The sequence below is a fragment of the Elaeis guineensis genome, chromosome 2 (genome assembly GCF_000442705.2).
Source record: "Elaeis guineensis isolate ETL-2024a chromosome 2, EG11, whole genome shotgun sequence".
NCBI classification, from domain to species: domain Eukaryota; kingdom Viridiplantae; phylum Streptophyta; class Magnoliopsida; order Arecales; family Arecaceae; genus Elaeis; species Elaeis guineensis.
This window is the reverse complement of record NC_025994.2, coordinates 114,742,266-114,764,360: the sequence shown is the minus strand read 5'-3', so window position 1 is coordinate 114,764,360 and position 22,095 is coordinate 114,742,266. Positions and strand designations below refer to the sequence as shown.

Here is a 22,095-nt window from a genome sequence, read left to right as displayed (position 1 = left end):
CTCTAGCGCCATTCTGTTGGTGCAGAATTCCACCGAAGTCGGAGTTGCTAGAGTCGAGATGACCATGGCCGCCGTCGGGACCTGTAAGGAAAGTCTAAATCGGAGTTGGGGGTGCTCCGGCAAGACCCTCCGACGCTCAAGTCAGTACTCTGCTCAACAGAAATGGAGTGCTCAAGTGAAAATTTTAACAGAATTTTAAGATAGAGTTTTTGAACTTAGAGAAGAACGTATCTGGGGTCTCTTTTTATAGACGGAGTGTGTAACTAATTGACAGTGACATCTGTAACCACCTGGTAGTGGGCTGTTCAGAGCCGCTCGAAGTTTGTTATGGAGAGTAGTAGCGTCAGGGATCATTCAGGGCCATGTGGAGTTTGTTACGGAGAGTAGAGTGGTGTCCATTGTCGCGACTTGCCAGAGAGTAGTGGAGCCACGCAGAATCCGTTGCAGAGAGTGGAGCAGGGTAGTGGCTATTGTCGTGACTTGCCAGAGAGTAGTGGAGCCACGCAGAATCCGTTACAGAGAGTGGAGCAGGGTAGTGGCCATTGTCGTGACTTGCCAGAGAGTTCGGATCTGTGGATTGGAGCTCGGTTGGGACATCTGATGGAGCGGAATGGCTCTCTATCCCGTCGATCTGAGAGAAGTTTGGATGTCTCTGAAGCTGCTGACGAGTCTACTGTTGTCGGATACCTTAGGCGCTGACACTACAGGTGGGAGTCATCTGCTGTGGAAGCTCGGATAGAGACCTTTTATTGGTGAAGCCCGATAGGAGTTCGATTGCTAGAGAAGCCCGTCTGGGATTCGCCTGATGTGGAAGCTCGTCTAAAGATGATCCGTCGGAGAAGTTTGGTTTTATGAAGGATCTGGCGGAGGGTCGGCCGGCGATGGACTTAGAATGGCGCTGGGGAGGTTCGATAGACGTCGGAGGTGATTGGTCGTTGTAAGAATCCAGCTGCCGGAGTCCGTCTGTCGTAGAAGCTTGTCCGATATCCATCCGCTATGGAAGTTCGGTCAAGGTCTGGTTCATGCAGAAGGCTGAAAGGAGACCGCTTATTGTAGAAGCTCGATCGAAGATCGATTGTCGTGGGAGCTCGGAGTAGCGATCTGGCCGGTGGGTCCTGTCTCGCTGTAGAAGCTCGTTTGGGATCCGGCTACGAAAAAGCTCGACTGAAGTTTACCTGTAATGGAAGTTCGGAAGAGATATGTTTACAGTAGGGGCTCGAATGGAATTTGCTTACAGTGGAGATCCGGAGTAGACCACTCGTAGTAAAAGTTCAGAGCAGACCAATCGTAGTAGGAGTTCGGAGTAGACTGCTCGTAGTAGAAGTTCGGAGTAGACTGCTCGTAGTAGAAGTTCGGAGTAGATCGCTCGTAGTAGAAGTTCGGAGTAGACCGCTCGTAGTAGGAGTTCGGAGTAGATCGCTCGTAGTAGGAGTTCGACTCTCACAGGAGCCCGGTTAGAATTCTGAAGGTGGTCGACCACCGTAGGAATTCGGACGGAGTCCGATTACTGTAGAAACCTCGTTGTCGAAGAAGCTCGGATATTGACAAAGTCCGGAAGGAGTTCAGAGAATAGTTGATCACCGTAGAAGGTCGGCTGACAGTGAGGCCTAGAGAGCCTTTGGAGCGGCACGGTAGATGGATGGAGAAGCTCGTTGTTGGAGAAGTCTGGAAGCTCGGACGGTCAGGGGAGTTCAGAGAGACGCCACACAAGATCGGAGGCCGGAGAAGCCTTGGAGGGGTCGGTCTTTTACAAACTTCGATCGGGGGGTATTTTATACCCAATATTTCTTATGCAGCATTAATGACCTTAGTACGTATGCAAAAGAATAAAAACAAAAGATATGCATGGAAGGTATACACATAAATATCAGTTTTGGATGGATTTTCGTGCAAATTCTAATATTTAGAAGGGCTTATGCACAAAAATCCCTTGATTTTTTTTTAAAGAAAAAGTGCAATGGTGTTAATGTATACAGGAGAACTAGTAGCCATGAAGAAGGAATTTAGCAGCACTGTTTTATTAAACAATCATCATAAAATTATAATAGAACTACATTACTTAAGCCGGTCATCATTATTGAAAGTGCTAGAAATTAAGATGAAAGCCACAGCATTCTGAAACCATCCAGAAGATTAAACGTGTCCGTAAAATATACAACTAGATGTTTGAGCTCTTTAATTTTTCTTTATAGGTGGCCTTCAAAGAGCCGTACGTATCATAGAATTGTGTTTGGTGGTTTCACCTAGATCATTCCCTTGGAGTAGTGTTCCATGCACTTCATTTTTAGCAAATATCAAGCAAGGCTTTCTAGACTACCTCCACTAAGAGCAGCTCAACTTGTAATGAACCTGCTCTAGTTGACCGGCTCGACCAGCCAACCTAGCTCGAACTAGACTCGCGCGACTTCAGTGTGCCGCGGAGAGGACTTCCGATGGGAGTCCGACTCCTCTCCCCGATCCCATCAAAAGAGGGACCCCCAGGGCATGCCAAACTCCGGCAAACTCAAGAAGAGCCCAATAAAAAAACCCCTCCCCTCTTCCCTCTAAGCATCTTGCTCACAAACCCAATCAATCACCCTGCCTAACATCGAGTTCTCCTAGGTTTCCATTGAGATCTGTTGACAAGCCACCATCGATACCTAGTCGGGGTCGAGGTAACAGGGAATAGGTAGGTGGAGTAGGCGGTGGCAACATCATTTATTGTAGGCGATGCAGACTGTAAGTCTACAACATTTAAAAAATATAAAACCATCAATACTTGGACATGTTTGGTATGGATATGTTAAGTATGAGTGGATAGCGTTGCATCTGAGTTGATCGCTGATAGAAGTAAGATCCCTGGACATATCACCTGATTTTCATGAACATGTGGTTGTTGATGTGATTATTTATATTTTCAATATTATACACGTGTATCAAAGATTGATTGCTTTTTTTTTTTTTTTTTTTTTTTGGATGTCTGGAATATGATACTAGCTGCATTAAATTTTTAAAAATATATAATATTATATTATATATACTTGATATGGATAAATTTTAATAAATTAATGATTAAAAAAAAAGATGTTTGGATAGCCACATTAAACTATAGATAGCTTCATCGTAGGTAAAAACATAATATTATGGATATATCCCATCATGTACAAGAATATGGGATTATGGATAGATCTATCACGAGCAGAAACATGATGCTTGAGCTTGTCGGTCACGGACTGAAGTATGATCATGATTAGTCCAAAATCTAAAGATAACTATTAATAGATCCGGTTCATATTAAGAAGAAATAGATGATAAACCATATGAAATCACTAAGAATATTTGTGATAGATTTATGATGATACACAACATATGTTATATGGATATGAAACTTTTTGAGTTATACTCGATGCTTAATATAAGATTTTATAATTTGTATTTTTACTTCGATATTGTATGTTTGCTATTTTTGAATTATATATATTATTATATCAGCATACATATGTGGGGATTTTTATTGTGTTATAAAGTTCATGCCATTTTTTTTCCTCTTCCCTTCAGAGTTGCAGAATACTTAGTATTTGGCTATGGTTTGGAATTCTAGTGAAAGGATGAATAGTTAGAACACCACTAATATCAATCTACTAATAAAAATTTGTAATTGAATAATTTTTATTTTTTATGAATGATGAATTATTTAAATGAGATTGACATTGTTCAATTATATTGATACTGTGACGAATTTATAAGGCTTGCATATTTTTTTAGGGCCTCTCCTAAAAAATGTGCAGACATATCATATACTCGATTCAGGTGAGAGGTATGACATAATGATGGTGACTCAAAAATTTCGCTGCAAATGTTCACTCAGTTGGCTTGCATCTTGCATTTTGCTTAATTATATCTCACAATTCCAACATAAAAGTTTACCATATATCAGTAAAAGCTCGGAGAAAACCGAACCAGAAATAATATCCAAGGCGGAGTGCGTGATTGGCAGCATGCACGGCAACGTGGCACATGCCGGGTGAGGACTTGGCCCTCCACCGTCATCCTAATTTTATTTTAAGCCCGGAGGTCATTCATCCCGATTTTTTTGATGAATGATATTTTGCAAGACCATTGGTCCGTAACCGTAGTCATAGTCTATTGTTTTTCTTTTTGGGTTTTACTAACCATTGTCCTCAGGGAACGTTTAATGCTTCTCGAAAACCAACAAAATTTTTAGCCAAGACGATGACTCATGTGATATGAAAGGCTAATATTTTTTTATAAAAATAATTATATTTTTTATAAAAATATAAAAATATAATTTTTTTTTTTGATGTCGTGAATAAAAATTTTGTTGATTTTGAAGAAGCATTAAATGTTTCTTAACTAGCCACCCAATTTTATTAATGAAAGCGATATATTACAAGGGCACAAGTCGTGCAGTCAAAGTCAATCTTAGCCATCGATCGTGACCAAATTAAAGTAGTTTGTTTTTTCAAGAAAATGACACCCAATTTTATTAATGAAAGCTATTTACAAGGACACAAGTATGTGACCCATGTCGGAGGCTTTTTTTTTTTTTTTTTTGAGAAAAAAGGCGGCCTAACATCCAATTTACAAGAGAATAGACATCCAAGTCAAAATTTTACCATCTATCGCGACCAAATCAAAGGCTTTTGTTTTTTTATTTTTTTTTTTAAAAAGAGGTCCATGCAACCCAATTTTATTAATAAAAACTATTAATAAGAGCACATCACCAAGAAATTATTGATTAGAAACAATTCTACCACATGAGGTTATCCAATAAAATATTGTCATATTATTTGATGATTCAAAATTTCAAAATTTTTATTTGATTAAAAAATATGAATAAAAATAAAATATATAATTAATCATGATTAATCATTTTTAATCTAACTTTCACTATCGAAATTAATCTCACCCATCCACTGTCACCCAAGTTATAGTCTTTTTTGATTTTTTGAGGAAAAGGAAAGCCATGCATCCCATTTTATTAATGAAAGGCATTTACAACAAGAATATAGGCCACTCAAGTCAAAATCAATCTCATCCATGTGAACGATGGAAGTCTTTTTAAAAAAGTAATCACTATCTTAGAAATTTTGTCCTATACTATATACATCATATGGTTGTGCACGTAATCAATCATAACCACTCATTCTTATAGATTCATTTATTAAACATTCTTTTCAATGCATCTTCATTAAAATGGATGACTGTGATTGGTTACGTGCATAACTATATTGTGTATGCAACATAAGATATAATTTCTCCTGTCGTAAGATATAATTTCTCCTGTCGAAGTCTCATTGACCTTGTTTAACGTGTAGAGCTAACCTGGTAAAAATTCTTTTTCTTAAGGTCATTCTATCTATCAAAAAGACATTGTGCTCCTCCACGAGTTCCCTTCTGGCTAACAAATAAAGATCCATTCTGTTTCCATGAATGGATCATTTTTTCAGAGCATGGACAAGATCAGCAACCCAACGGGCACAGAAGAAGAAGGCTAGACAACCACCTACTGCACGCTGATGCAGAGGATATATTGCCTTTACTGTTATCAGAAAAAGAAAAAGAAAAGAAAAAGTCAGCAACCCAACTCTCTATGGATTGAAGTGGTGCATAGAAGACTTTGGGTAAAGTAAGCAATCCAGCTCCAGTTCATAGCGCATCAGATAAACCAAATCAAGTTATCATTTACCATCATAATCGGCACTTGTATTTTGACATGGTCTATGAAAAGCATTGCCTACATAGTTTTACGGTTCAAGCCTTGAATATAAAAATGAAAGTGGATCGAATAATATTTGTTTTGATTCATTTTTGTATTCGAATCTATATACGTAGCTATGAATAAAAATTCAAACATCCAACTAATATCTATATTTATATCCATATCCGTTAAAAAAAATATGAATATAAATAGACAACTATTCGATCCGTATATAAATATTTTATTTTTTTTAGTAAAATAAAATTTGATTCTATTTGTAAATTATTTATTTTATATAGTACTCATGAACTTTTAAAGAAAATAAATGGTCGTACGAAGATGCTATAATTTAATTGTTAATAGCTAGCTTTGAATCTATGATCATAAAATTTAATTATTCAAATTTTATTCATATTATATTTATATTTATATTTTATAAATATAGTCATAAATTTTTATATTCAACTAATATTCATATCTATATTTGGATCTATCAAATAAAATAAATATGAATATAATTATACTAGTATTGGATCCAATTCTACTCAGTGGTTCTCCCTCACCCGGTGAACAGCTTTATTAGCCTCCCCATGACCCTGCGTCAATTACATCTGACGGTTTCAAATGCAACTCCTCTCGCAAAAGCCGACGACCTCCATACCCTTACAACACAGAGCAAGACGCACCGTCTACCGTAAATCGTGGGTCGGACCCAAGCGAGGGTAAATTGAGCCCCGCAAACTCCGTGTCAACGTGTAGCGTGCTAGTTTGCAGACGTTGCTGCGTGCTGTTCGGGTGGAGGGGAACTAAGATGCCGTTGGCGTAGCATGCACGTTCTAAGAGGGATTACAAATAGCCCGGTAGCTCGGAAACGAATATCATTTGGAATACAGGGAGAAGTGGGTGACGGTAATCATTGGATCCATGAGCTTGCCCAATATGGTGATATGGTTCTTCCTCTTGCTGGGTGTCTCGGTGGTCACCGTTCGAGTTCTCGGCCAGCCTAGTACTGACGGTAAGCTTGAAGCATTCCTTTTTTCCAACTATTTTCATCATATATTGGGATAAAATGCATACAGAAACATTATGAGTTAGAGTTCCATGCATATGGATTAGAATTGTGGTTTGTTAATATAACAAACTTAGAATTTTTTTCTGAAAAAAATGAGTCTAAAAAAATATTATTTAAATTTTTTGATCTTATATATATAAATACATAATATTTGCCTATATATATATATATATATGATTTGTTATTTTAATTGTTATATAAAATTATTTTTATAATCATTTATTGCAAACTAGTATAGATAACGAATGATAGAATATTTTTCAACTATGAAGTTAAAATATAATTAAAATCATTACGTCACTTTGAATGAGTTTAAATTTTACTAAAACTCCGGAGCAAACTTTTCATGAACCGATCAAGCTGGACTCAAAATGAGCCCAGTTGGGTGAGTCCAGTTACAACTCGTTCATTGATCCATTGATCGTTTTTGTTTTTTCGGTAAAAAGAGCAACTTCATTCATTCTAGAAAGCATATACAAAAAGAGTCAGATAAGATCAAAACAACCATTAACACATAATACAAATAGAAGGTTGCAACAGCACCATATAACCAGCAGATACATTTTAACAACATGAAAATTAAGGAAGGTGACTAGAGGATCAGCAGCATAGTACCAAAAGATTAGTAAATCTATAACGCCCAAAGCAGATAACATTAAAATTGCATGTCTGTGTATCCATCTAGAAATTGAAATTCTTATATGTTGTGACTATAGGCAAGCTTGAATTGGTATAGTTGAAAGAGTGATAAGAAGCATCTAGCACTAGAAAACTGGAACAACTGTCTTGGCAGTACTTTCCTGGCAAAATATTTTGTTTTCCCCAGCTTAACACCATGATCCATGTACAGCTATGAATCAATACGGCTTGTATCCGATGGGAACCTTTCTGAAATAAATGATAGCTTTTTTGTATTGAAATATCTTGTGTGCTGTTTGTGTGATGTTGTGTACTTGCTAATTTTCTAACCTCCATATGCACAAGGAAAATAGCACCTCTAAAATGATAGCAGCAAAATTGATCGAGGCTACGAGCACAGCCAAGTAAAGTGGAAAGCGCCCAGATGAAACATAGCATATGCCTTTCCTGTGATTGTTGTTGAGAAACCAGTCAATTCCGCTATCGGCATAAGATCCATTGACCGTGTGTTTGTAGACATAGATCGGACCTAAAGCCGGTAATGTGTTAGGAGTGAATAGGTTCGGTTCTGTTCGTCGAAAAATTATTGGTTAGATCAGATCCATCACCTTAATTTTGGATAAGATCAATCAACTTTTGACACGCTGACGGGTAATAATGGAGGAGAAGGTAAATCGCCGATTGAAAGATCGAAACGGAATTGATCGCGATTTTTTGGTTTATGCGACCAACGACCCCTTTCCCACCCTCCTCCTCTCTCTCTCCTCACCTCCAATCCCCCTCCACCTGCACCAAAAAAGGTATAGCTTGCTGTGGAACCCACCCTCCCTTCTCTCTCTTTTCCTCCGTTTTTTCTCCCGATTCCACCTCCCCTTCCGTCCACCATTAGAGGAGAATCTCGAGCTCCAAGGTATCGCCATGACGAAATAGAATGTGGTGATGTCGGAGGCCATGGCCATCTCGGTGGCTGTCGTGTCGCCGCTCTTCTCCTACCCTCCGCGCGCAGCGGCTGCGGTGCCAGTGGTACCGGCGGTTTGCCCGGAAGAAAAAAGTCTCTCCCAGCTGGACCTAGGCGGGTGGGTTAAGTCCATGAAGGCTTCCTCCCCTACCCACGCCAAGGTCGCCACTACCTCGCTGCCGCCCCTTCCATCGGCGCCCAGGACGAACACGCCACCTAGATTGTGAGTTCTATTCACCCTATTCCTGCCTGTTTCGCGGTTTTTTTTACCAAAGATTCGATCTTGATAGGTATTAATTGTTGTCGATTTTTTTTTTTGGTGTTCAGATGCGGCACCCTTCGGCTCTTAGTAAATTTGAGCAGATCATTAGCGCTTCTAAAGGGAAGCAGATTATGATGTTCTTGGACTAGGATGAGTTGCCCCCTGTTTTTCCTCTGTTTCTATGGTCCAATCCGTTAATTGATTCTGGTCTATTGTTAAAGAGGGGATTTTGATGGGCGGTCCGACGCCGCTGGTTCACCCCAAATAATCGCGATCGGCTGTTTTTTCTCTTTTCCAGCGGCGATTTACCTTTTCCTCCATCAATGTATGCCGACGTGTCGAAATTTGGTTGAGCTGGTCCAAATTTGACGTGGTGGACCTAGTTCAACCAATAATTTTTCCACAAACACTTTGATCCATTGATTTGGTGCGTTTGTATGGATATGACCTGATGCGGATTGGGGTTCTCAGTGACGTGGGTCCAGCAGGAACCGATATTCCAGTAATGCTTGTAGAGTTGGTTGGGTGGAAGACTTGACTGAGAGCTCACCTTCCATCCGTTCTCTTTGTTTTAGGCTCCCAGGCCTTTGTCATATTAATGAAATGTGTGATGGCTAGGTCTCCGCTAATAAACTAGAGAGAGAAGGAAAAAAGAAAAAGAGGATCTAGTTGTATGCTCAAAATGCATGACATCCTCCTCCCTCTCTCTTCTTCTCTCACGGGCACACGATCTAAGTTTGAAATGAAATCTTAGCTATGACACAATTTATGAACATATAAGAACAATTAAAAGAAAATCAAAGAAACAGAAAGCCAAATAGCAATTTCTATATACGTACAGAAGTTTGTTTTTTTTTTTTTAGAGAACTATGTACAGTCCATTAAAACCTGTGCATAACTAGCTAAAAAAATCAGCAATTTATGTTTTGTAGGTTTCATCAGCATTGATTGCGGCATCCCCGATGGTTATACCTACACCGATGACAATACCAGTATACCCTACGTCTCAGATGGTCAATTTATAGACACCGGGACAAGTTACAACATCTCAGCTAGTTACCTAGATGATACACTTCCGAGACAGCGGACGACCCTCAGAAGCTTTCCAACTGGAGCTCGAAATTGTTACACCTTAAGGCCCGTGATGCAAGATGGCAAGTATCTCATCAGAGCCACCTTCACGTACGGAAACTATGATGGCCTACATCGTGCACGTCCGGATAACCCAATACTATTTGATCTTTATATAGGGGTTAATCTTTGGAAGTCCATAAACATCTCTAATGCATCTTTTACATATAGCACTGAGGTTATGACCATTGCTTCAGCCGAGTTCATCTCAGTTTGTTTGATAAACAACGGATCCGGAACTCCTTTCATATCTTCGCTTGAGCTGAGACCGCTGGAGAATACTATGTATAGGGCGGTAAATGACTCGTACTCTCTGGTTCTTTACTCTCGACTCAACCTGGGAACGACGACGGATAAGACAGTGAGGTATGAGCACCATTTTAAGAACTATATTTTCAATAAGCAACAGGTATGTGATATGCCACACTGAAGGTATTTGGAGACCTGACAAAAATTTAACAACAAAAAGGCCATGTCTTTGATGCGTAGATTCATATACTTGTTTGTAGCATTTATTATTTGAGCATCTTATCAAGTAATGATGTTTTATTTTCTGAAAAATGCTTTGGGACTTTGATTTCGAATTTTGTATTGACATTTTCAAAGATGAACCAAGAAGCCCATGCCACACTGACTCCAAAGTCTCGCCAATCCCCCCATCTCGTCTGGTATGTTAAAGCTTTTTGTGTGACCAACTGGTTCTTCATGGTGTTATACTTTGCTCTAACGTTGTTGCCAAGTATAATCATTATGTTGTTTGGTTGAAGCTCTTATGGGTCCCATTGTGCTCAAGAACTTTGACTTGCATATTGCTTTCCATACATCATGGCATATGTATATATGTGACTGTTGGTCCTTTACAATACATGTTTTGCACTACAGAAAGTTACACATGCTCGGATAGTTGCCACGTTGGTCATCTTGAAAATGGATGACCCTTGCATAATTTCTCTGTTGGCTCTTAATATATTGTTAAGATATTATACGAAAGCCCTCCATTGTTGAGTTGAGCACCACGGCGTCCACACATCAGCTAATAAGTGATTAGGATGACTAATTTCCCTCACTTCTCCATGTCAAATATTTAAGCAACCAATCTCAAAAAACAATTAAAAAATAAAAAGTACAATTAATTATTCATTGATGCTTATTGCAATTTCAAACTATCATTTATATAAACGGAAAGCATTTTTGTATAATATATAGATAAATAAAAAAATTGTGTGATAATTACTTAGAAATATATTTTATAAAGCAATCCTTCCTGTTACATAATGATACTGTCGTTCCAAAGAATTCTGCCGTGGAATCAAAAGTCCATCTTTTATTGAAATACGTGCGACAAAAATCTGCGGTCTACTACTGTCCCTTTATTCACTATTCACTCAAGTCCTCATGCTTGAAGTTTATGCAGTAACACTCAAGATGGCTGATGCATAAACATTCATGTCATGTGAGTGAATGATGAATTTAGTATATCGCAATCATCCATATCTCAATGCATGAACCAACCTAAAATTAGTCCTTGAAACTAGCCCAAAAAATATACCACTTCAGCAAGAATTATTATACAATTAAGGATTTTCTATACACTAGTCTCTGGAATATTTTATATTTAAATATTAATTTCTGTCTTTCTATATTTTTTTAATCTTTAAAATATTAAATTTATTATTCATACATCACTCTAGAATATTCTGCTTATACTATTCTCCTAGCTAGTGGTGTTAAAGCCATATCTTCTATCCCAAGTTTTTGTAATCCATTGACTTCTTAAATTATTTTGTTTTGACATTGGCCCTAGTGAAGTTGTGAACGAGAAGAGGGTGAAGGGAGTGAGTGAATGATAACTTTGCAAGATTTTTTTGTATAAATATAAAAAACAGTTAAAATATAATATACAAATATAAAATATTTCAAACGATCCAGTGATTACTAAAAATAATAAAAACAAAAAGGCATTGTTCCATGACAGGTTCCCCGACGACGGTTACGACCGCGTGTGGAGACCCTGCAGAAACGAGCCTGACTGGTCCGAGGTCTCCACCACCTCAAGAGTCAGGAACTATCCGAAGGATGTTTTCGAGGCGCCTTCGGCCGTCATGCAGACCGCGGTGATACCGGCGAACTCCAGCAGTCTAAATTTCTACTGGGATATCGAAGACGGGGACCCCGCATCCGAATACTACGTTATCCTGCACATTTCGGAGCTCCAAAACCTCACCGGAAATAAGATGAGACAATTTGATGTCTACGGGATCGAAAGAATGTCACCGCCCAACCCACACAGCCCGCTCTACCTCGTGTCGGACTCCATCTTTGGCAACACCTTGGAGACCGGATATAGTCGGTACAACGTCTCCCTCGATGCGACGACAGATTCCACCCTTCCACCGATCCTCAATGCTCGCGAGATCTATGCTATCAGGCCCCTATCGAACGTCACAACCGACATCCGAGATGGTATGTCATATATATCTTGCATAGAAAATGTGTGTTTAATTGATTTGTAGATTAATTCTCTGTGCTTCTCTTTTTGGTGAGAATTTTTTTGGCAGTATCAATTTGTGCACTCTAGAATTTACAAGTGTATGCTGTTATGTTGATTTTTGAGGGGGCATCAGTTGATGCAATAATGGCAATCAAAGTACAGTATCAAGTGAAGAAAAATTGGATGGGTGATCCATGCAGTCCAAAAGATTATGCTTGGGATGGAGTCAGTTGTGATGCTTCAATGATCGTAGCCATGTAAAATTTCTACGGACAGAATTTATATACTAAACCTTTCTGACAGACAATGTTTAACATGCATGGCATGTATACCGAGAAAAGAGAACTTATTAACGCATTCTAGTGTATGGCAGAAACTTGTCTTCGAGTGGATTGACTGGTGTGATAGGCTCCTCTTTTGCCCGGCTCAAAGCAATTGAGTACCTGTAAGTGCTACTGTATCTTTTCTTAGTGCGAGTGAATTTTATGTATATCATGCTAGTACCCATTTGAACATGAAGAAAGGGAGGAAGAGAACGCATGGTGTTAACTGAAACCCAAATATGTTGCATCTCTGAACAGTTCAGCTTAGAAATCGATGCGAAGACCAAACAAAACATGAAAATAATGCTGCAAGTGGAGCGGTTCAGCTTAGAGTCTGTAGTAATTGCATGAATAATTGGCATGGCACTTCTAGTGTAGTCGTTGTTCATTGATGGATTTTCATTTCAGGGATTTGTCTTACAACAACTTAACAGGACCAATACCTGATTTTCTAGCAGATTTATCATCCCTCCAAGTCTTGTAAGTGTTCAAAACTTCAAATCAATTTTTGATTACATTATAAAACTAAGAGGAAGGTCGAGTTTTAACACCTTTGGTTCCTTCTAGAAATTTGACAGGCAACCATTTCAACGGAACAATCCCGGATGCCCTCCGTTCGAAAAAGGACAAAGGGTTGCTTGTCTTAAGGTTTGTTTTTCTGAAGTCCCTCCTGTAATTTTTAGAGGCCATAATTACTGCAAATAGCTTTGTCTTAATGGACTGCACTAATTTAGTACATGAAGAAAATCCCAAGTCCAATAGTTATGGTTGAAGATTACTTAATAGAGCTTTCTGACCTCTTATATTTGCTTTTCCCTGACTTAGGCCAATGTAGTGCATGATCAACTTTTCTGCACATTATTACAAGCACTTTCTGATGGTCCAATCAGCTTAGGCAGCCTTGAATTATGTTCTCTGGACGCTTACATCTAGCTCCGAGAATCTATAGCAGATATGTGTCTGAGTCAAATATCTATTGGACACTCGGATACATAGATACATATATAAAATTAAATATGCCCTATGCCCACAGGCTCCTAAGGACACCCTTCTGATTTGTGTTCTCTAGTTGTTGTCTAAAACCAAACTTCTATATTGAACTATACCTAACGCATGGCCACATTGTGTAAAGGTTTATTGCGTTAAATACTAAGATTAAGAGTGCTTTTCACCTTCATTCCTTTCCAAAGGCTCTTAACTCCCTTCTTATTTGCTTGCTTCAGTTGTTTTGCAAAATCAAGCTTCTAAAGTATGCCCAGTGCATCTCCTCTGCGGCTCTCACCTTGTTGAAAAACTTTCTACAATGTTCCCTAATTTGAAAAAAATGCAGGGCTTTTCCTAAAAATAATGATTTTCAGGGAGCAGTTTGGGGAGCGATAGAGATCAGAATTCAATTTGATGGTCTTGAAGAAACTTATATCTGCCTAAGATGCAAAAATTAAGTACAAGGAGGACAAGATCTGATTGAACATGATTAGCAATCAGGGCTTCAAGATATTTTAGCTAGCAATACAAGAAACCAAGGAGCATTTGAAACTACGGCTTGCAATCTGAAAATGAGAAGCATGGGGAGACAAGTGTGTGAGAAGGATGCAATGAGATTATGAGAGGATCAAAGTTTTTCAGAGCCAAAAGGCTACATTAATACGAAAAATACTTTAGATGGTTGTATTATTTCTTTTACCAGAAGGGTCTAGGAGAGAAGTTTTATGCTAGGAAAACAGAGTTGTCTGCTGTGGAGAATGACTGGGATTGCAGTTTTGGTGTCTTTGCACAAGATGGATTTGACTCTTCATGAAAGTACTAACAATATATATTCATTCCAAACGGGGATGTCTCGTAAGCTTTTGGTAGAAAGCTTCTCTTTGCATTTCAATGAATTCTTCTGTGTTTTCTCTTAATCCACCATACTTTATCATGAGGGGAACTGAATTAATTTTGATAAATGTACTCAGATAGGATTTTCAATTTTATCTCCATCCCCTCAAACAATTAGGTCACTGCTGACATTTTCTGAAGCTTTCCTGATTGTAGTATCGACCCATGCATCGATGAGAATCCATGTCCTAGTAAGAAGAACAAGAAGAAGATCACAGCACCTATTATTGTGATTCTTTCAGTAGTTGGTGTCGTTCTTTTGCTTGTGCTGATGTTCATTGCGTGGAGATTGAGACAAAGGGTGCCAGGTAAACATATGTGACTTAACCTAGCTTGTAAATCATGTCATATTCAGTTTGCGCAAGAATTTATGTCTGATACCTCTGTTTATGGCCTGTATGTCTTGATCTCCTGTTTATGTCTTTTAGGTATGACCCCAGGTGCCTCTGCGAGGCTAGGCAGTGAAGATTGCTCTGGACAAAAGATGGATTTTGAAAGTTATCCACTGCAATTTGAGAGTCGGCAATTCACATACATGCAGTTGGTGAATATGACCGACGACTTTGTTCGAGTCATTGGCAAAGGAGGATTTGGGATGGTCTACCATGGGTGCTCAGAAAATGGTACGGAAGTTGCAGTCAAGATGCTTTCTGAATCATCATCACAAGGGGCCAAGGAATTTCTGGCTGAGGTAACCGATCACAATCTTGTTAGGACTTTAATTTTGAAGATTAACAGGCTTCAATTGGAGGGTATGATTGATATCAATGGTAATCTATTCGAGGTGCCTGAATGCTCCAACATCTTTTAAAATGGTAGCAAATTGGAATGTCAAGTTTGCAACTGAAATACATGGTCATAGAGTAATAATATTATGAAGGGAAGCAGATGTCCCAGCATTGTCCGGTCATCTTCGGTACCCAAGCTTCGTAAAAGGAGATCTGTCAATTTCTGGTTATTTGGAAGGATGCCAATTGGCTGAGGTGGTAAAGTCTCTTGTGCTGATGCAAGAGACAAACCTGCCCTCTCTCCTATATTAGGCCGGGCTTCTATCTCTCCTAGTTCTAGAATAGAACTCTGGTTATTTGGAATAAAAGCAAGTCTACTTTTCTTCCACTTCTTTCCTCAGCACTGCAGCCCAGCCTTTTTAGGAGGCTTAATGTTTCAGTTGCTATATTTGTTGTCTTTCTGTAGCATGACAGAGCATTTGTGGTGATGACCTTCGGTAGAGTTCTATTGACATCATTTGAGTTCTGTGTTGCAGGCCCAGAACTTGACAAGGATTCATCACAGGAACCTTGTTTCTTTGGTTGGCTACTGCAAAGATGGAAATTACCTGGCACTTGTTTATGAATACATGCGTCGAGGAAACCTTCGAGAGAATCTGAATGGTTGTACATTCACCCAAATGTAGTGTTGATCTGGTTTTTTTCAGTGCTTGAACTTCTCTTAATTTCACTCCATATGGGTTTCTTTTTACAAAAAAAATAGATAATAAACTTAAGTCAACATGATGTTGGTGCTGGCATGGTAGTTCTTATAATCTTAATTAATTCAGGCTGCAGCTAAAGATTTTTTATTTTTAACATCAATTATTTTCTACTTCTCGTTACTCAAAAAAAAGTATTTTCTACTTCTCTTTGATTCGACTAGTAGTTAAGTTGAGATTCTCAGGTTGGACAATTTATAAATGGGGAAAAGAATATTGAAGATTGAAAATTTTACTCTGATAGAGACCTGTTCATCATGAATCTAGAGTGATTTCCCCCAGATGTCTACCAAAAACTTCCAAATAAAAATTAACTAAATTCCACATTCAAATACTTTATGAGACCAAAATTATTGCAGTTTTTTGGTGCATCAGTGCAAAGATGCTGGAACTAGGGCCGGTGATTGATTCAAGCTGCTTGCAAACAGCCTATATCCATCTTGCTTTGGATCAATCAGCTTGGATTGAATCTAGACAAGCCACGCTTGATAGTGACTTCTATGCTAGAATTTTTTTTCTTTCAATTTTTAAAAGAAAGAACTTCTAGGCTAGACATTATTTTCAAACCAATCATTCCTGGCAAAAAGTTGATTTCAAGCTGAGCTTGGACAGACCCAGACGGAATCAAGCTCAGCTCCAGTTTACCCCTGCTTACACCTTTTTCTGGTGACTCCTCATCTGCTTTGAAATCATCAACCATGGAAAATGTCATTCTAGATTATGCAGGAAACATTGTACTGTAAATTTATGCATCGATCTTTCGTTAAATCTTACTCACCGATTGTTGTTATGGCTAAAGGTGTATCTGAGTTGGGAGGAACCTTGAGTTGGAGAAAGCGTCTACAAATAGCGCTTGATGCTGCACAAGGTAAAAACAATGCACCTCCTCATTTTGCCGCATGTTATCGGTCAGTTTTCTCTTCACCTTCTCATTCTCCGGACCTCAAAATAATGCAGGTCTTGAGTATCTACACAAGGGATGTAAGCCACCAATAATACACAGAGATGTGAAGACCAGCAACATTCTCTTGGGAGAAGATCTAGAGGCTAAGATAGCAGATTTTGGGCTGGCCAGGGCTTTCCACAGCGACGCCCACACTCATGTATCCACGCTGAGGGTGGTTGGCACTCCAGGATATATTGACCCAGAGTAATATCTCTACATCCACTTCTTTTGTTCTGTTATATGGTAGTAGCTAGAAATATCTTTTCATCTAACATCAGAACAAGGGAAAACTAAGGGTAAACAAAATGAGTCAACTTCAACAATTTCAACTCCATCCAAAATGAAAAGCTTCTTTGTCAAGTTGGGCATAACAGAAGCATCTAAATTTTTTAATAAGGAAAAATGATCATGTGAAAAATTAAAATGAAGCTTAAGGGAGGACCTTCATTTTTTTTAAGAAGTAAGAAAGCCATATAATTAAACAAAGGATAAAGTATACTCTAAAATGTTAACCACCAGCATCAGAGAAGAAACTGCCTGAGCTGCAACTTCTTGTTGGTATTATGGCTGTCATCGAGGAGATTAATCTTTCAAATGAAGAAGGGAAACATCAATATTAAGTTAAACCACCCCTCATTTGGGGGTTTCTGCTGCTCCCTTTGTCAAATTAATCTTTCAAATCTCTGTCATCCATAGGGCTATCACCATGGATCTGCCTTGTCGTTGATTAGTTGTATAGCCGCAATCACGTCGACTAAGCTCGTGTCTTGAACTATGACACAATTAGTAGCTGTGTCCCAAAGATTGACTCCCCAACAATAAAAGAAGAGGTGAGACGCGCATTGAGCTAGTCAACAATACTTATTCTGCAACCAGAAAGCATCGATCTCTTTCCAAAATTTAATTTATGCATTTCACAGCAAGGGCTCTGAAATTCTGTTTGGATTACTTGAAATTTATTCGAACTCGGCGGGTAGCCCGATGTTGCAAACAAAAAAGAAGTAAATCTGTCTTCATTTTTATTTTTCTTTAGGTTCCATAACTCTTTCCAGCAGAATGAGAAAAGCGATGTATATGGCTACGGCGTGGTCCTTTTAGAGCTGATCACAGGCCAGCCTCCCCTACTACCGCCAGGTCCCGAGACGGTTCACATAGCTCAACGAGTGGCCTCAAAGCTTGCCAGAGGGAACATAGACGATATTGTTGATGCAAGGCTGCAAGGAGAGTATGACGCCAATTCTGTATGGAAGGTTGTGGAACTAGCAATGAAGTGCACCGCACAAGCATCTACCCAAAGGCCGACGATGTCCGATGTGGTGATGCAGCTAAAGGAGAGCTTGGCACTGGTCAATGAAGGCATCGACGTTAGCCAGGACGGTGCATTTGAAATACCTGGAAAAGGATCAGTAACAGCTGGTCCGACTGCAAGATAAGACTGATCTCGCTAGTCTCTCTTTCCGTGTTTGTTCTTGTAAGAGATATGCTGTTGCAGTTGTGTATTAGGACATGTTTGAAGTTGTTATGTTGGGTGTGCTGTGTAGTATGTCATGGTTTTTCTCCATAGGGTTTCTGTGCTCCAGAAAGACTCCATGATACGATTGGCAATTCTGGACCGGAAATGTGGTGTGCTATGTCATATATAACTATTTCTGTGCATGGTAGTATCTTTTTGCTCTAAAATCTGAACCTGAAACCATACTAAATTTTTTCATCCTCCTTGATTACCGCATAGATTAAGCAATCTCAAAGGTTCCATCTCTATGAAACTTCTGTGATGATAGGAAATTTTTTTTACCATGCAGTTATAGCATTTTTGTGAACTTTTCCTTTTGGACTTGCAGGTTAATCTTCAAGTTTTGTCTTTACCATTGCAGGTAAGGCAACCATGCTACTCGTCCACCATTTGGTAAGAGGGTGACTGGCGATTGTTGTTGCCAACAGAGAAGGCAGACGCTTGAGAGCAACAGAATTTTGCAAGCATTGAATTTGTAGCTATGGACTGAATCAGGTGCACTATCGTGCTAGGCTACAATCATATTAAAGGACAGCTTTGTGCTCTACAAGCGTTCATAAGACTTTCCAGCCTTGGGGATAAATTTAGATGGTTGTTAGAAAAATTATCTTCAAATCCCTAGGTTGGCCAAATCATTTTTTATTGATCAATTTACTGTTCACATTCAGTTTAAGACCTCATCTTTCATGAGTTGTTTTTGACTCAGTTTATGATAAGTATGGTGTTTAGTAAAATGCAATATATTCCTTCTTGCTCGAAGACAATGATTTTTGGCCTATATATATATATAATGTACGGAGAATTGGAGATAAATCTCTAATTCTACTTTTAAATTAAGCGGATCTTCACTTTAGTTTTATGTAAAAGTAGCTCTTCATTTCAAACATAAATTAAAAATAATTTTTCATTTTTGATTGAAATGACTCTACTCTTATATCTTTATACAATAAGGCAGTATTCCTTTACAATAAAACAGTACTATTTTATAATAAAATAATATTATTTTATAATACCATTGTATTACAATAAAATAATGCTGTTTTATAATAAGACAGTACTGTTTTATAATATTCTTACATTACAATAAGGTGGTACTGTTTTATAGCAAGATAATACTGTTTTATAATAAGACAATACTGTTTTTTAATACTCTAACATTACAATAAAACAGTATTCTTTTATAATAAAATAGTATTAAATTACAATAAGATAGTACTATTTTATAATATCACAGTATTATTTTAGTATTATTTTATAACTGCAGAATCAATTTGATTATTTCATACCATTTAAGAGGCTGCTTTTAAGTTATATTTCAAATAGAGAATATTTTATACATAAAATTTAAATAAAAAATTATTTTTAAGTTTAAACTCAAATAAAAAATTTTTATTAGTTTATCTTATAATATATTTTTAAAAATTAAATACATCAGTAAAAAAAATAATTTAGGATGAAACTGAAACGATTTTCGGGATTAAATTATTTATGATCTCTAAAACACCATCTGATTTTATTGCAAAGGTGTACTTATCAGAAGGCGCTCGGATTGCAAGCTCAAAATTAACGTCAAACCAGACGATCACATACAAGCTTTAGCAAACTCGAGGATGTCGGTGGAGCATAAACTGCCACGTATGCATGAAGGAGAACGCAAATCGCCGTGTCTCTCCACTCCTCCCGGCCCCTGCGGTGGTCTCGGGCGACATTTGCCGGCACATCTTGGCCGCGCTGTTGAAACAGTAGGGCGATTTCTCGTCGCTGGGAGCGTCTCGGTCCTTGCGACTGGGGTCCGGCTGGGTGGCCAGCGGCGAGCCGTGGTCGCCGTGGTGATGGCTGGTGTGGGAGGCGAAACTGCCAGCAACGCGGACATGAGCTTGAGGTTATTGTCGGCATCGACATTGTCGTCGGGTTGCGGGAAGTCGAAGGGTTTGGCGTTGTCGGCGAATCAGGGTCAGCGGTGGGCTGGCCTCAGGGAAGGCGGGGTCGGGGCGAGTGGAGCGGCCGAAGGCTTCCCCGAAGTACACGGGGTCTCATGGCCGGGGACACCCTTCTTGGGGCTGGTTTTGGAAGGGGGTCTTTCATCGCGTAGCGGTGGGCCGCCGTGGAGGTGCCCGCCGACTGGTGCTGCGGATCCCGCTACTGGCGGTGGACGAGACCGGGACTGAGCAGGATGCCACTGGACGGTGGCGTTCCCGGATCCAAACCTCATACCGCCGCGGACACCCTCTCCCTTCCCTGTTGCCCTCCCCCTCTATCTGCGACCTCTCCCACCACCACGGCAGCAACCGCACAATGAAAGATGCCGCAAGAATGGCATTTGGAATAAAAATTTTCATAATTTTTCAAAGATGTCTTCAGTTTTATCAATATTATTCATCGGCTGGGAAATTGAACGGGTAGAGGTCAATACACTAGGAAAAGAGGAATGCTTGATTCAGCTAAATAAGCTCACGTCTGGCTCGAGATAACAGCTTGCTCGACAAGGATACGACTGAAGCAGCTCAATTTTGGCCAGAAATTTGACAACGACACACTCAGCAAGCGTACCAGCGTAATGAAGAATGCACCACCAACCAAATAATTATGTTTTACTGTTTACAAAATTAGCATAACTCACATATGAGAATGCATCGGAGCACCTATGCACCTATGTGAAGCGTGTTTAACTAATTAGCTCAAGTCACATGAGAATACGTTGGAACATCTAAAACTCTCGCTAAATCCCTTACACGAGCTATTTCTGACTCAAAATTTGGCTTAAAACTTGATAAACTGGTTCACATCAAGAGAAAAGAAAAAAAAAAAAAAAAACTTGATAAACTGGCTCGGGCTTGGCTGAGACTGTAGAAGATGAGAGGATTGAATCAAACCTGACTTGTTTGAGCTTATATGACCATCAAAAGATTGCCACAAATCGTGCAGCGGGAAATGCTTTTAATATTTTGCCAATGAGGTATTTGCATGCGCCAGACCAGCTGCATGCAGTAGAATAAGTAGTGATGGCACCACAAGGGAGCGAGGAATTGAAATAAATGCAGCAAGTGAGATGATGGAACAGGGTAGAACATTGTATGACATCTCACATTCTACTTTTAGGGAAATGCAACTCCAAGCTGGCAGAAGTAGTATGCGTGAAAGTATCCAGCGCACCGGTTCTCTACAAACCTCTTATCCCTTTTTCTTTTTTCCCACTGAAGGGCTCATAAGGAGCTTGAACCATGCTTCGAAAGCATAACTATCGTACAGACAGCTCAAATTGCGGACAAAACCTTTATTTTGGGGGGACGTGGGGAGAGCAACTCATACAACGCATCCCTGCCAATTTCGAAGTTCTACTCCAATATCAAATAGATGAAGAGGGTAGTTTAATAAATTTGAATATTTTTATTTTAAATGGAGGTCTTGTTTATGGTTGAGATGAAATCCTGGAAGATATAAGTTACCTATGCGAATATAGCATAAGTAAAAAGTTGTGTTGTGACATTATTAACCCATTATATTACTATAATAGCTTCCAAGTGGAAATGAACAGAGGGTAACAAAAATTTCCAGCTGATACAGACACTTTAAAAGACCTAAGTTATGATATTACTAATAAATTTCATAGTACAACAGCTAGTTGCAAATCAGTACACTGACAAAATTGTATTAGGTCCAACAGTCACCACGCAGCAATGCAAATGCAGAAT

The 22,095-nt window shown here is 39.0% G+C and overlaps 2 protein-coding genes across 6 annotated transcripts; both read left to right on the top strand.

Moving 5' to 3' along the window:
• Window positions 1-6,573: 6,573 nt before the first annotated feature.
• LOC105035725 (probable LRR receptor-like serine/threonine-protein kinase At1g05700) lies at window positions 6,574-19,137 on the top strand. 4 transcript variants are annotated; one of them, XR_012139178.1, is made up of 14 exons: window positions 6,574-6,716; window positions 9,565-10,129; window positions 11,739-12,226; window positions 12,388-12,511; window positions 12,628-12,699; window positions 12,986-13,057; window positions 13,145-13,225; window positions 14,597-14,763; window positions 14,884-15,146; window positions 15,720-15,846; window positions 16,744-16,812; window positions 16,902-17,094; window positions 17,587-17,720; window positions 17,924-18,058. XR_012139178.1 is itself a non-coding variant. In XM_019847416.3 (13 exons), the coding sequence occupies exons 1-13, from the start codon at window positions 6,626-6,628 to the stop codon at window positions 18,321-18,323; spliced, it is 2,697 nt and encodes an 898-aa protein (XP_019702975.1). In that variant the 5' UTR covers window positions 6,574-6,625; the 3' UTR covers window positions 18,324-19,137. The 4 variants fall into 4 exon arrangements, 3 of the variants coding, with proteins under 3 accessions (XP_019702975.1, XP_073108950.1, XP_073108951.1); XM_019847416.3 differs by lacking the exon at window positions 17,587-17,720 and having other exon boundaries at window positions 14,612-14,763; window positions 17,924-19,137; XM_073252849.1 differs by lacking the exon at window positions 17,587-17,720 and having other exon boundaries at window positions 17,924-19,137.
• Window positions 18,763-20,753, top strand: LOC140855821 (uncharacterized). 2 transcript variants are annotated; one of them, XM_073252852.1, is made up of 2 exons: window positions 18,763-18,898; window positions 19,928-20,753. In XM_073252852.1, exon 2 carries the CDS (start codon window positions 20,014-20,016, stop codon window positions 20,569-20,571), a length of 558 nt encoding a protein of 185 aa, XP_073108953.1. In that variant the 5' UTR covers window positions 18,763-18,898; window positions 19,928-20,013; the 3' UTR covers window positions 20,572-20,753. The 2 variants fall into 2 exon arrangements, with proteins under 2 accessions (XP_073108953.1, XP_073108952.1); XM_073252851.1 differs by lacking the exon at window positions 18,763-18,898 and adding an exon at window positions 18,910-19,025.
• Window positions 20,754-22,095: the final 1,342 nt, after the last annotated feature.

What these genes read in the sequence shown, in the direction of transcription:
- LOC105035725 (XM_073252849.1), top strand. Translation starts at nt 6,626, where the DNA reads ATGAGCTTGCCCAATATGGTGATATGGTTCTTCCTCTTGCTGGGTGTC. An exon ending in ACGACGGATAAGACAGTGAG is followed by an intron (nt 10,130 to 11,738) that starts GTATGAGCACCA and finishes GTTCCATGACAG; the next exon opens with GTTCCCCGACGACGGTTACG. An exon ending in CCAGGATATATTGACCCAGA is followed by an intron (nt 17,095 to 17,923) that starts GTAATATCTCTA and finishes ATTTTTCTTTAG; the next exon opens with GTTCCATAACTCTTTCCAGC.
- LOC140855821 (XM_073252851.1), top strand. Translation starts at nt 18,992, where the DNA reads ATGGTTGTTAGAAAAATTATCTTCAAATCCCTAG. An exon ending in AATTATCTTCAAATCCCTAG is followed by an intron (nt 19,026 to 19,927) that starts GTTGGCCAAATC and finishes TTTATTGCAAAG; the next exon opens with GTGTACTTATCAGAAGGCGC.